The sequence below is a fragment of the Pleurodeles waltl genome, chromosome 2_2 (assembly GCF_031143425.1).
Source record: "Pleurodeles waltl isolate 20211129_DDA chromosome 2_2, aPleWal1.hap1.20221129, whole genome shotgun sequence".
NCBI classification, from domain to species: domain Eukaryota; kingdom Metazoa; phylum Chordata; class Amphibia; order Caudata; family Salamandridae; genus Pleurodeles; species Pleurodeles waltl.
The window spans coordinates 205,856,139-205,870,219 of NC_090439.1; the positions used below are offsets into that span (position 1 = coordinate 205,856,139).

General features: G+C 45.8%; 1 protein-coding gene across 2 annotated transcripts in view; it reads right to left on the reverse strand.

Annotated features, from left to right (window-relative positions):
- Positions 1 to 585: 585 nt before the first annotated feature.
- Positions 586 to 14,081, reverse strand: part of TRIO (trio Rho guanine nucleotide exchange factor) — a 3,522,386-nt gene continuing 3,508,890 nt past the window's right edge. The window contains exon 57 of one of the 2 annotated variants that reach the window (XM_069219639.1): positions 586 to 2,887. In XM_069219639.1, the coding sequence (XP_069075740.1) occupies positions 2,345 to 2,887 (543 nt within the window). In that variant the 3' untranslated portion in view covers positions 586 to 2,344. The remainder of the gene's footprint in view (positions 2,888 to 14,081) is intronic. The other variant, XM_069219640.1, reaches the window with a different exon arrangement.

Sequence of the window (14,081 nt, forward strand, 5' to 3'; positions counted from 1 at the left end):
CTCCAGAGATGCCTTTGATTTATGCCGCACTTAGATTTTTGATAAAAGGGGGAAGTGCTGTGGAGTTGTTTTGTATTCTCTTCTATGAATGATGCACATAGCTAGGTAGCAACTTTTAGAATGTCCTTAATACCTACAGTTAAGGAAGACAAATTAGGGGCCCTTAACTGATTTTAAAGGGCACACAAAGCGTACGGTATCAGCAAACAAAGCTAACAGGCCTAGGGGATGTTACAGTTTATAATCCCCCAAGGCTAAATAAGCTGCTTAGTTTAATTTTTTCAAAAAATAAAATCCTGCGAGAAATAAAAAGAGCAAAACACTAACTAACGTAACCTGTTTGAGAAGGACTTTATTGGAGGTGCTATGTCATTTCTTAGGATAACGTTGTCAAGCTCAGTGCCGAAGCTACTGAAGCGCTGCTTGCCATGGATTAAAGGTAGTACTAGGAAGTTCAAGATGCCGTTTATAATCTGAAAAGATTTCTAAGGTGAAGCGTCTGCATAGCCATAAGAAGTAGCATTGTCCTATGTAACCATTAAATGTATTTACCAATTCCCATTTAAGATCTGAAAACTCGAAATTCAGGCACACAATATGTAAAATGTTTTATTTATTTTTAATAACCAAAGTCAAAATAAAATATTTACATCACATACTGTGTAAACACGTAAATGTATGTACAAAAATATACATGCAAAATAAAATGTGACCATAATGAAAGAAAAACGTAATATAACAACCAAACGTTATGAGGTTGGTACAAATACACAATCCAGTTTTATGCCCAATCTGACTTTAAAAAAAGTTTCTGTACAACTTTACAAAAACAAAAATAAATAAAACACATATGGCAAACATGAAACGTATACCGATCTCCGTCTGGAAACCCGCGTACATTTTATTTGTCTTTGATGCTATGATTCAACCGAATCCGAAGAATTTAAAAGTTCCCTTAAATATTTCTGTTCTAATAAAATTATTACTAGCAAAAATGGCCCAAGTTCTATACAAGAATCAGTTACACGAGTCACAGCAGTATCAGTGGTAGGTATTGCGTTGCAGGGCTGCTGTAAAGGGCACTTCTTTGTGAAATAAACCCATACTGTTAAATAGAAGTGAACACACACTTAAATAGTCTCGAATACGATCTTCAATTTAGAAGTAAACATTTTGACTATTGTAAATAACTTTCAAAGCGATATTCAAAATCACAAGAAAAGGCATATTCCAATAGTAGTCAGGTGAATGAAAATCTATCTCGTTCTGTCCATAACAGGATTTCAGAAAATAGCTTGTTGTAGCAAATGCCTTCAGCTAACCTCCCAGATGTAAACTAGTTTCATTATATGATAACAGCAATATGAATTACAAGCTAACTAGCCTCAGCTAACAAAACTAGATAACTTGCAGTAATAATAACGTGCTGTTTGTATATAAGTTACATAAAATGTTTTCATAAATAGTTGCATAAAATGTTAGTTACTATACTGCATATGATAAGATATGAAAACAAATAAATACGAATGGATTTACTTCAGACTGGACAGCTTAGGCTTTAGCCACAACAAGGGGGACAACATTCGCCCATTCAAAATGAATGCTCCACTACTTGCTACCCCTTTCAGCTCAATGGTTATCACCATGATTCAGTTAAAAAAAAAAAACGGAAAGGAGGGTTATAGATTGCCAACAGCGACACCGTCTACTTCTAAGTATAACCTCTATATATACAGAGAAAAACACGTCATGGTATGTACAAGTTGACATTGAATGTGGTTATATAAGCATGAGTTTCAGTGCACTGCTAAGGTACATGAGATAAATACAAGAGAGATAAGTCGACATCTCCACTGCAAGCAAAAATCAGAATTCGGAATAGTAGCGTCACCTTTAAGGGAAGGAATTGTTTATCTGAATGTTCTCAAGAAAAGGCTTTAATTGCTGTTTAATATCAGATTATTTTACATAGTCATATTTATTTCCTCAAATTTGTCAAAACAGTAAGGTTGTTGTTAACTTTGCAAAGCTGTTTTTTATTTTTTTAAATAGTTTTTCGTTGTCAACTTGAGAAGTGTGAATAAAATACTGTGAAGCAGCAAAGATGTGGCTTGCCTTTTTCAACAGGATTCAGTGTTATAAATCTCCACCAGTTTTCCAGCAGGTTTAGATTAGCCAATCCCACAAATTGCAATTTACAGGGTGACATGGAATTCGCTATGATTAACACATTCTACCAGCAGATTGGCTGTTTGTAAATTTTCTTTAACAGTTCAATTGGTAGGAGAGATTTCCATCTCCAATTTAATAGGCAGGTGAAGGAGAATGAGAGAACTTCTCTAGATCAAACTCTGGTCAAAAGTTTGCTCTGCAAGAAGTTTTTAATGTTACCAATTGGTCGAACATCATTCTGGTGTTTTCTCCGCTCAATGAACGATGTCAATCTTAAAATATCAATTGTGCCAAGACTGCTGCTGTTTCCTGGCTGCAGCCACTGTTCTTGGAGGCACAGTGCAGCAGAAGGTCGCTTAGAGGGGGCCTCCTGCAATAAAAAACAAACAAATTCTTTGGCCTTCTGGCTGACTCCTTTAAAGTACTCTTCAGGGAAACTGTAGTCTAAGCGGCAAATGTTCAGACATGTCTCTTCCACACTTTCATCCAGGAAAGGGGACACGCCGCTGAGAAGGACATATGTGATTATTCCAATGCTCCAAATGTCTGAAGTGAGAGAGATAGGATTTCCAAGAATTATTTCTGGTGCTGCAAATTCTGGGTTCCCCAGCAACTCGTAAATGTAGTATGTGGTATTCAGCTGAACAGCATCACCAAAGTCAGACAGTTTCACAATTGGCTTGGTTTCAACGAGAGACACTAGAATATTTTCAGGCTACAAAATAAACGAACATTACAATTGATATAAGTAACCATTCTTGTATAAAGTACATCTCGTGTAGCACTTGAATAAAATATCAGTCAATCATAAAGACAACATCTCCTAGAATAGTGTTGCAAATAAATTGATAATAGCTTCCAAAATGTAGTAGTATGAGAATCCACTGATGTCAAAATCACAACTGTACAAATATATCACTTCCTGAAATGCTTAGCACATAGCAAAAAGAATATAATATACATCAAAATGAGTATAATATACTTCAAAACCATTATGATGCTTGACAGAATCAATATATGATGTAGCAAAACAAATAAGATGCACAGAAGAATTAATATTTTAGGAAATTATATGAATAACACCCACTCTAAACTGAATATATGTACTCAAATACATGCCACCCATATCGAAACAAAAAAGGCCCTCCATGAAAAGAAGAACAAGTTACTTGCCTTTGGTAATGCCTTATCTGGTAGAGACAATATCTAGTTGCAGATTCCTTACCTTTGAATTTTCCCTGAGCTTCAGTCTGGATCCTTGGAGGAGGCTGGCGTAGTTTGTATTGGGTACCTTGGGTACTTAAACCTTACACCAGGTCCAGTTATCCCTTGTTAGTGAATGTAGTAGTGTTCTAGCTGCTTAGGCTGATAGAGGTAGCTATAGCAGAGTAGCTTAGGCTGAACTAGGAGACATGCAAAGCTCATGCAATACCACTTATAGTTACACAGTACTTATACACAAGTAAAGACAATACTCAGTGTTACCAAAAATAAAGGTATTTATTTGGGTGACACAAGGCCAAAAATATATTAGAGACAATACTACTTCTGGAGGTAAGTATTATACACAATATATACACTAGACACCAAAATTAGACAAGTAAATAGTCATAGAACAATGCAAATAGTAGGAAATCCTATAGAATGCAATGGGAGAAAATAGGTCTGGGGCAACACAAAACACATACTAAAAAAGTGGAATGTGAATCACAAATTCCCCCCTAGACAAGTGTAGTATGCACAGAATTGCTGGGAGAGTAAGAATACAGTAAAGGTAAGTAAACTACCCCACCCCAGAGCCCAGAAAAGCAGGAGTAAAGTTCTGCAAGTTTCCTTAGGACACACTACACCTTGTTTTTGGGACTTTGCAGCAGCCAACCAAGTCTGAAAAGAACAACTGCTGGATTATTGGACCTGAAGACCTGCAAAGGAAGGGGGCCAAGTCCAGAAGTCGAAAGAAGTTCCGGGAAGGACAGGAGCCCCTGCCAACCCAGAAGAGGGTGCAAAAGAAGAGTCCCCGATTACTAGAAGACTGCAGAAATGCACCCTAGGAAGATGCCAGCGGGTTCCCGTGTGATGCAAAAGATGTCCCAAGTCGTGAAGATCGTTGCAGATGAGATTTCGTGTTGGAAGGCGCCAACAAGCCTTGGTTACGACAAAAGTGAATTTTTCATCAAAATGGCGCTGGATGGACCCAGGAGGGACCTGGGGGCCTCAGCTCTGTGTGAGGAGGAAGAGGGGACTCTCAGCACTTTAGAGAGCCCTCAGGATGCCAGCCAGCACCCCCATAAGCATAGGATCCGGGTTCAGAGGAGGTGCAAAATGTGGTTGATGCAGCACAAGAAAAGACGGTCCCACACCGCCGGAGAACAACTCAGCAAGTTGAGCATCACAGGATCGAGTGCTGGGGACCTAGGCCAGGCTGTGCATGAAGGAATTTTGCAAAGAGTGTACAGAGGCCTCAGGAGGCAAACAAGACACAGTTCACAGGGGTACCATCGTTCTTCGGAAGGCAAGGTCTTACCTCCTCTAAATTACGTCAGCAGGACCTCAGGACAGTCTATGTCAAAGATGTCCACCCTCTGGGTCCTTAGGAGCATGCTCGTTGCCGTGAGATGAGTCCCAGGGTACCAGTCGTCACCTTGGAAGGTGCCTGCTTGGAGCAGGCGACTGACTCCGTCACTTCACGGGAGATTTCTTCTATCCTTCTGGTGTAGGACGAAGACAGGGAATCCCCAGAGCGTGCACACTGTGGAAACTGTTGCAGTTACTGACTTGGAGCTGAGGTTGCTGAAGAAAAGTGTCTCTTGTAGACACTTTGTTGCAGTTACAGCGTTTCTTGGAGCAGGCTGCGGTTGATCCGAGGTCAGAACAGTCTGAAGTTGTTGCAGAGGATTCCTGAAGGAAACTTGCAAGCAGAATCAGAAGAGAACCCACAGGAGAGTCCCTAAATATCCCAGAGAAGGGGATTGGCTACCTTATCCGGTATGGACCTATGAGGAGGGGTCTCTGATGTCACCTGCTGGCACTGGCCACTGAGAGCCCTCCAGAGTGCCCCCACACCTTACAAAGCAAGATGGCTGAAGTCTGGGACACACTGGAGAAGCTCGGGGCACCACCCCTGGGGTGGTGATAGACAGGAGAGTGGTCACTCCCTTTTCCATTGTCCAGTTTCCCGCCAGAGCAGGGGAGAAGGGGTCCCGGAACCGGTGTAGACTGGTTTATGCAAGGAGGGCACCATCTGTGCCCTTCAAAGCATTTCCAGAGGCTGTGGGAAGCTACCCCTCCCCAGCCTGTAACACCTATTTCCAAAGGGAGAGGGTGTAACACCCTGCTCTCAGAGGAAATGCTGTGTTCTGCCTTCCTGGGACTGGGCTGCCCAGACCCCAGGAGGGCAGAACCCTGTCTGTGAGGTGGCAGCAGCTGTAGCTGCAGTGCAAGCCCCAGAGATCTGGTTTGGCAGTACTGGGGGTCCATGCTGGAGACCCCAGGATGCATGGAATTGGCCCCCCAATACCAGATTTGGAATGGGGGACATTTACATGGCCATATTCGGAGGCACCATTGTGAAGCTACATATAGGTATTGACCTTTACGTAGCGCACACGTGTAATGGTGTCCTCGCACTCATAAAGTCCAGTTAAATGGCCCTGAACTATGTGGGGGCACCCTTGCTAGTGCAAGGGTACCCTCACACTTAGTAACTTTGCACCTAACCTTCAGCAAGTGAAGGTTAGACATATAGGTAACTTATAAGTTACTTAAGCGCAGTGAAAATGGCTGTGAAATAACATGGACGTTATGTCACTCAGGCTGCAGTGGCAGATTTGTGTAAGAATTGTCTGAGCTCCCTGTGGGTGGCAAAAGAAATGCTGCAGTCGATAAGGATCTCCTGGAACCCCAATACCCTGGGTACCTAGGTGCCATATACTAGGGAATTATAAGGGTGTTCCAGTGTGCCAATCAGAATTGGTAAAAATGGTCACTAGCCTGCAGTGACAATTTTAAAGACAGAGAGAGCATAAGCACTGAGGATCTGGTTAGCAGAGCCTCAGTGACACAGTTAGGCACCACACAGGAAACACATTCAGGCCACAGACTATGAGCACTGGGATCCTGGCTAGCAGAATCCCAGTGAGACAGGCAAAAACAAACTGACACACAAGTAAAAATGAGGGTAACATGCCAGGCAAGATGGTACTTTCCAACATGTAGTCACTGGCCTACAGAGACAAATTTAAAAGCAGAGAGAGCATAAGCACTGAGGTTCTGATTAGCAGAGCCTCAGTGACACAGTTAGGCACTACACAGGCATACACATTAGGCCACAAACTATGAGCACTGGGGTCCTGGCTAGCAGGATCCTAGTGACACAGTAAAAACACACTGACACACACTCACAAACAGGCCAAAAGTGGGGGTAACCATGCTAGAAAGAGGCTACTTTCCTACAATCTAGAGATTTTTTCTGAGCAGTACCCCCTGCGCGTCGTTAGGTGGTGTCTATTGGCTCTGTGTCAGTCGTCGTCGCCGTCTGTGGTGGTTATGACATCGTGGTTCCTATATAGGCACCACCCTGATGCGCTGACTGTAGTTTCTTTTCACAGCTTTCGAAGCCAGAAGCACAGTGCCATGAAGAACACAGACTACTGGTGAGTCAGAACTAAGGCCCTAAAAGGAGAGTCCATGCCCCTAGAAATTGGTTTGCAGAGCGGAGATGATGGGAGGGTCGGTAAGAAATCTGCAACTAGATATTGTCTTTCTCAGACAAGGCATTACCGAAGGTAAGTAAATTGTTCATCTGATAGAGACTTCTAGTTGCAGATTCCTTACTTCTGAATAGATATCCAAGCAATACCATACCAGGAGGTGGGTCTGTGAATCAAGATCATATTATAAAGTCCTGATGGTCCACGCAGTAGTGTTTGCTAAATGTGTGCATGTAGGAGGCTGGCCTGGCTTATAGTGGGTACCTTGTGGTACTTACACCCTGTGCCAGGTCCAGTTATCCCTTATTAGTAGCATAGAGGTGTTTCTAGCAGCTTAGGCTGATAGAAGGTAGCTAAGGCAAAGCAGCTTAGGCTGAACTAGGAGACATGCAAAGCTCCTACTATACCACTTATATCATATAGCACAATATCATAAGAAAACACAATACTCAGAGTTACTAAAAATAAAGGTACTTTATTTTTATGACAATATGCCACAAGTATCTCAGTGAGTACCCTCAGTCAGAAGGTAAGTAATATACACAAGTTATATGTACACAAACCCAAAACAGGTAAGTAATAGTAAGAAAAGTAATGCAAACAGTGTAGAATTACAATAGGATGCAATAGGTGAACATTGGTCTAGGGGCAACACAAACCATATACTCCAAACGTGGAATGCGAATCACGAATGGACCCCAGACCTATGGGAGCTTGTAGAGGGTCGCTGGGTCTGTAAGAAAACAGTCAGGGTGTCCAAGATACCCCACCCCAAGACCCTGAAAAGTAGGAGTAAAGTACCCCTACTACCCCAATAGGACACAATAGTCGTGATAGGGGGATTCTGTAAGAACCACAAACACCAGCAAAGCACTGAAGACGGATTCCTGGACCTGAGGACCTGCAAGGCAAGGGGACCAAGTCTAGGAGTCGCGATAGTGTCCAGGGGGAGGCAGGAAACCACGGATGAAGGTGCCAAGAGGCTGCCTTCCGGGTGGAAGAAGCCATGGATTCTGCAACAACAAAAAGGGCTAGGAACTTCTCCTTTGGATGGAAAATGTCCCACGGCGTGCTGGATGTTGCAGAAGTGTTTCCAAGCAGAAATATTGCAAACAAGCCTTGCTAGCTGCAAGGGTCGCAGTAGAGGTTTTTGGGTGCTGCTGGGGACCAGGAAGGACCAGGATGTCGCCGCTTGGAGGAGGAGACAGAGGGGGCGCTCAGCAACTCAGAGGGCCCCCACAGAACCAGGCAGTACCCGCAGAAGTACCGGAGCAGACCCTTAGAAGATTTGTGAACCGGAGTCACAAAGGAGGGTCCCACGACGTCGGAATCCAACTCAGAGGGTTGAGCACTGCAGAACGGAGTGCTGGGGACCCAGGCTAGGCTGTGCACAAAGGAATCCTTGGAGAAGTGCACAGAAGCCGGAGCAGCTGCAAATCACGCAGTACACAGGTTTGCAGTCTAGCGTGGGGAGGCAAGGACTTACCTCCACCAAACTTGGACTGAAGGATCACTGGACTGTAGGGGTCACTTGGATATAGCTCCTGTGTTCCAGGGACCACGCTCATCGAGATGAGAGGGGACCCAGAGGACTGTTGATGCAGAAGTTTGGTGCCTGCGTTAGCAGGGGGAAGACTCCGTCAACCCACAGGAGATTTCTTCGGGATTTCCAGTGCAGGGTGAAGGCAGACAGCCCTCAGAGCATGCACCACCAGGAAGCAGTTGAGAAAGCCGGCAGGATTAGGCGCTACAATATTGCTGGTAGTCGTCTTGCTACTTTGTTGCAGTTTTGCAGGCGTCGTGGAGCAGTCAGCGGTCGATCCTTGGCAGAAGTCGAAGAGGGAAGTGCAGAGGAACTCTGGTGAGCTGTTGCATTCGTTATCTGCAGAATACCCCAGAGGAGAGACCCTAAATAGCCAGAAAAGGAGGTTTGGCTACCAAGAAAGGAGGATTGGCTACCAAGAGAGGGGGTCTCTGACGTCACCTGCTGGCACTGGCCACTCAGAGCAGTCCAGTGTGCCCCCAACACCTCTGAATCCAAGATGGCAGAGGTCTGGGACACACTGGAGGAGCTCTGGGCACCTCCCCTGGGAGGTACTGGTCAGGGGAGTGGTCACTCCCCTTTCCTTTGTACAATTTCGCACCAGAGCAGGGCTGGGGGATCCCTGAACCGGTGTAGACTGGCTTATGCAGAGATGGGCACCATCTGTGCCCATCAAAGCATTTCCAGAGGCTGGGGGAGGCTACTCCTCCCCAGCCGTTCACACCTATTTCCTATTTTCTCTCCGAGGAAATCCTTTGTTCTGCCTTCCTGGGCCGGGCTGCCCAGACCCCAGGAGGGCAGAATCCTGTCTGAGGGGTTTGCAGCAGTAGCAGCTGCAGTGGAAACCCCGGAAAGGCAGTTTGGCAGTACCTGGGTTCTGTGCTAGAGACCAGGGGGATCATGGAATTGTCCCCCCAATACCAGAATGGTGTTGGGGTGACAATTCCATGATCTTAGACATGTTACATGGCCATGTTCGGAGTTACCATTGTGACGCTATATATAGGTAGTGACCTATGTATAGTGCACGCGTGTAATGGTGTCCCCGCACTCACAAAGTCCGGGGAAATTGCCCTGAATGATGTGGGGACACCTTGGCTAGTGCCAGGGTGCCCACACACTAAGTAACTTGGCACCCAACCTTCACCAAGTGAGGGTTAGACATATAGGTGACTTATAAGTTACTTATGTGCAGTGAAAAATGGCTGTGAAATAACGTGGACGTTATTTCACTCAGGCTGCAGTTCCAGGCCTGTGTAAGAATTGCCTGAGCTCCTATGGGTGGCAAAAGAAATGCTGCAGCCCATAGGGATCTCCTGGAACCCCAATACCCTGGGTACCAAAGTACCATATACAAGCGAATTATATGGGTGTACCAGTGTGCCAATGAGAATTGGTAAATGTAGTCACTAGCCTGCAGTGACAAATTTAGAAAGCAGAGAGAGCATAACCACTGAGGTTCTGGTTAGCAGAGCCTCAGTGATACAGTTAGGCACCACACAGGGAACACATACAGGGCACATACTATGAGCACTGGGGTCCTGCCAAGCAGGATCCCAGTGACACAAGGGCTTAAACAAACATACATACAGTGAAAATGGGGGTAACATGCCAGGCAAGATGGTACTTTCCTACAGTGCAGAGAGACGCATGTTGCTGCTTTATACATGTCATGGACTGGATCTTCACATGCTAACGCAGTGGTCGCGGCTGTAGCTCTAGTACCACGCAAACATTCAGGTGGTTGCTTTTTGGGGAGTGCTAGCAGATCTTAATGCAGAGTACAGCCCATCTAGGGATGGTCCGCTTCTGCACTTCCCGACCTATCTTTGCACCCACATAACCAAAAAAGAGTTGATCATCTACCAGGAACTCCTTTCTACGATTAACTTAAAATGCCAATCCTCTTTTTGGGTCCAAATAGTGGAGTCTCTTCTCTTCCTTAGATGGATGTCGGGCGGGGTGTAAAATTAGGCAAGGTGGTAGATTGGCCCACATGAAAGGGCATGATCATTTTTGGCAGAAAAGAGGCCCTAGTGTGAAGCTGGATAGCTAGGAAGGCTGTTTTCAAAGTGAGAAGCCTGATAGGACAATTGGAGAGGCTCGAAAGGAGCACACATCAAAAAAGTCAAAACCAAATTCAGATCCCATTGGGGCACAATGAATGGGGAAGGAGGAAAAAGATATGTAAGACTTTGAGGAACCTATGTACAATAGGGCACTTAAATAAATAAGGTTGATCAGGCAACCTTAAAAAAGCAAAAATAGCAGACGAATAACCTTTAAGAGTTCCAATAGCAGAACCCTGCTGGGCCAAGGAAAGGTTAAACAACAGGACCTCAGAGAGTGGGTCTACAAACTTGTCTGTGCAGCATGCCACAATTTTTTTCCAATGGTCGGCATATACCGTTTTGGTGGATGGACGCATGGCTTCCAAGATTATATTACAGACTTTGGTAGGAAGGTCAAAAGCCGTCAACTATCGCTGCTCAATCTCCATGCAAATAGACGGAGAGAAGACAGGTTAGGATGCAGAACTTTCCTCTGCTGCTACAATAGAAGTTCCTCCAGAAGAGGCAGTCTGATCGGAGGACAGATGGACTTGCTCAGCAGCTTTGGATACCAGACTCTGTGTGCCAAATCTGGAGCCACAATGATTACTTGGGCACGGTTGCTTCTGATCTTCTTGAGAACTCTGGGAAGAAGTTGTATGAGCAGAAACGCGGATAGGAGGCCTGAGTTCCACTTGAGATGTAAAGCTTTGCAGAGAGATTGCTGCCTTAGAAACTCCAATGTGCAAAACTGCTGACATTGCACATTCTCTGCAGAGGTAAGCAGATCTAACCAAGGCTCTTCTCATTGCTGAAAAGGACCTTGCACTACCTCCAGATGAAGACGCCATTTGTAATCTGCTAGGCATGTTCAGCTGAGTTAGTCTGCTCTTGTATTCAGAGAGCATGTCGGATATTGACCCACCAGGGATGTGCCCTGCTATTTCAGCCATGTCCAGAGGCGCAGAGCCTCTTGACAAAGGGTCCATGACTTCACCCGACCTGCTTGTTACAGTATCACATGGAGGTGGTGTTGTCTGTGAACACCTGCACCATATTTCCCTTGATAGAGGCATGAAAGGATTGCACAGAGCTCCAACAAGTTCATGTGGAGTCAGGGTTCAGCTGGAGGCCACATGCCTCTGATTTCAACGTCTCCCAGATGGTAGCTGTAGGAAATTGCCCTTTTTTACATGGCCACTTTTTGCCCACTGGTATTGAGGTTTTTTAACTGAGTTGCACTGGGTCCCTGCTAAACAGGTCCCCAGTGCTCTTTCTCTAAAAACAGGTAACAATGTGCACAATTGGTACACTTCTCTACATATGTAAGTTCCTAGTAAGTGGTACCTAGTCCATGGGGAGAGGAGAGGGTACCTAGGGGCTGCAGCACATATTGTGCCACCCTCAGGGACCCCCCCCCTGAAAACGAGGTGCACACAGCTGCCATTGCAGTCTGCATGCCTGAATCAAGCCAGGCGAAAACCCATCATAGCATACCCACTGGGTGCCATGTCACTATCACTACATCTGAATATATTTAAGTCACCCTTACAACTGGCCTGGGAACTGTAAGGCAGAGTGCGATACATGTGATGTGTGGACATATCTCCATGAGCAGATATGCGCCTGTGCTGCCCAGCTCCATTGCTCAGCACTGCAAGTGAACTGGGAACCATCTTAAGGTATGTGCTGGAAACTTGTCAACACAAGTGACCCAGCCACATGATGGCTTCAGTGCACCCCATTGTGTTTGGCATCAAACACCTCATCTTAATAAGTCAGTTTTATTACGACTGGCACCCAGAGAGCAACTTAGAGGTGCCCTCTGAAACCCACTAGTGACTCAGTGTGTTGGCTGAAAGGCTTAAAACCAGCCTGCCACCACCAAGCAACTTTCTGACCCCCTGGAGGTGACATCCTACACTTGTGGAGGTCAGAAACAAAGCCTGCTCCTGAGAGGCTGTTACCACCCACGCCAGCAGGATGGCTAGCAGATCTGCATACCAAGGCCGGGGTCTTCAAAGACCTTGCCAACTTTAGTATGCAAACCCCCTCGCTTTCCCAGACCTGGGTGTAACCACCCCCTGCCCTGAGGCCCATTTTGGACCAATGCAGGTAGGAAAATTAGCTAGTCAGTAGGTGTGTACCATCTCTGGGCTAGCCTCCCCCCTAAGGTGGGCTACCCGAGGTAGCCACTCAAAAAAGTTTCACCATCTTGTTTTCGGTTGGAACTAGGCCTTCTTAGATAGGGATATGCCTACGCCCCACATGAAGCAGTCATATAGTGTATGAAGGCACCCTAACGGTAAGTAGCACATTAGCTACCACCCTTCACACCCCTAAACACCCTTAATGTCACTATTTAGGCAGTTCCTTGACAACAGAAGTCAGATTCACTGGACCCCAGAAGAAGGACAACGAAGAGACGCAAAAAAAAAGAACAGAGGAGCAGCTAATGACTGGCCCCAACCCTGCAAACCTGCCTGCAGTCTAGGGCCATTCTGCCAAAGTCACCTCGATCTCCAGCTGTTCTGCCCCCAGAAGCTGGGTGGACTGCCTGCACTTCTAAAAGCACCAGAATCTCCCATGGCGTAGAGGAGCTACTTTCCAGCAGGCACCCAAAAAAGAACTCTTAGGACTCTGGACTGCCTAAAATCTGACACCGGACAGCACCACTGCACCCGTGCCCCCAAGCCTGAGTGAAAGTGGGCCAACAGTGCCAGCATGGGTCCCCGGCCCCCCAGGACACAAGCCCACCTTGAGTGTCTCAGCTGTGGACTCCCTGATGCCACCTGCAGCATCTTTCTGCAGGCACCCTCTACCGCAACAGCCTCCAATGATGGAAACTCGACCGTCTGGAACACCTCTGCACCCGGCCACCCCAGACTGAGGAAGAGAGGACCAAAGGTGTCATTATTTCCACGAGCCTCATGAGACCTGAGGCCATTGGTTGGTTCAGTCGGAATGGATACCCAGTCCACGCCTGCAGCCTCTTTATGCAGTCCTCCACTCTACAGCGATGACCTCCTGTGACTGTCACCCGACGATCCATGACACCTCTGCACTTGACCACCCTAACCAAGGAAAAGAGGACCAACAGTGTCCCCTTTTCCCTGAGCATCGCAAGACTTCAGACACTCCTGTTTGTTCAATGGGATTGGCCCCCCAGTCTTAACCTGCATCTTCTTTTCCCCAGGACCACGTCCCATTGAAACCAACAAGGCACCAGACAACGTAAAGCACCTCTGCACCTGGAAGACCCAGAGCCCTTCAAGGTGACCTGTGGGTGCTGCCTTGGACAGTACGTCGAAATATCTCCTGAAAACTGGTCCTTAAAGTCGCTGTTGAATGCCCATATGTAATACATACAATCGTCTCCATATGTTTACATTACTTCTTTAAAGACCCTTCAATTATTTTGCTACTTTACTTCAAAACTGCAACAGTACTTACCTTGGTTAAAGTAATCTGGTGTTGAAAGAAAAATATAAACAGATTATCGATTTTTCAACAATTGGTCTTGAGTTCCTTCTTGAGTGTGTGACTCTTATTGCCTCTATCAGCACAACAAAAGCTTAGCACTACCTCCTCATAAGCGTAACAAGC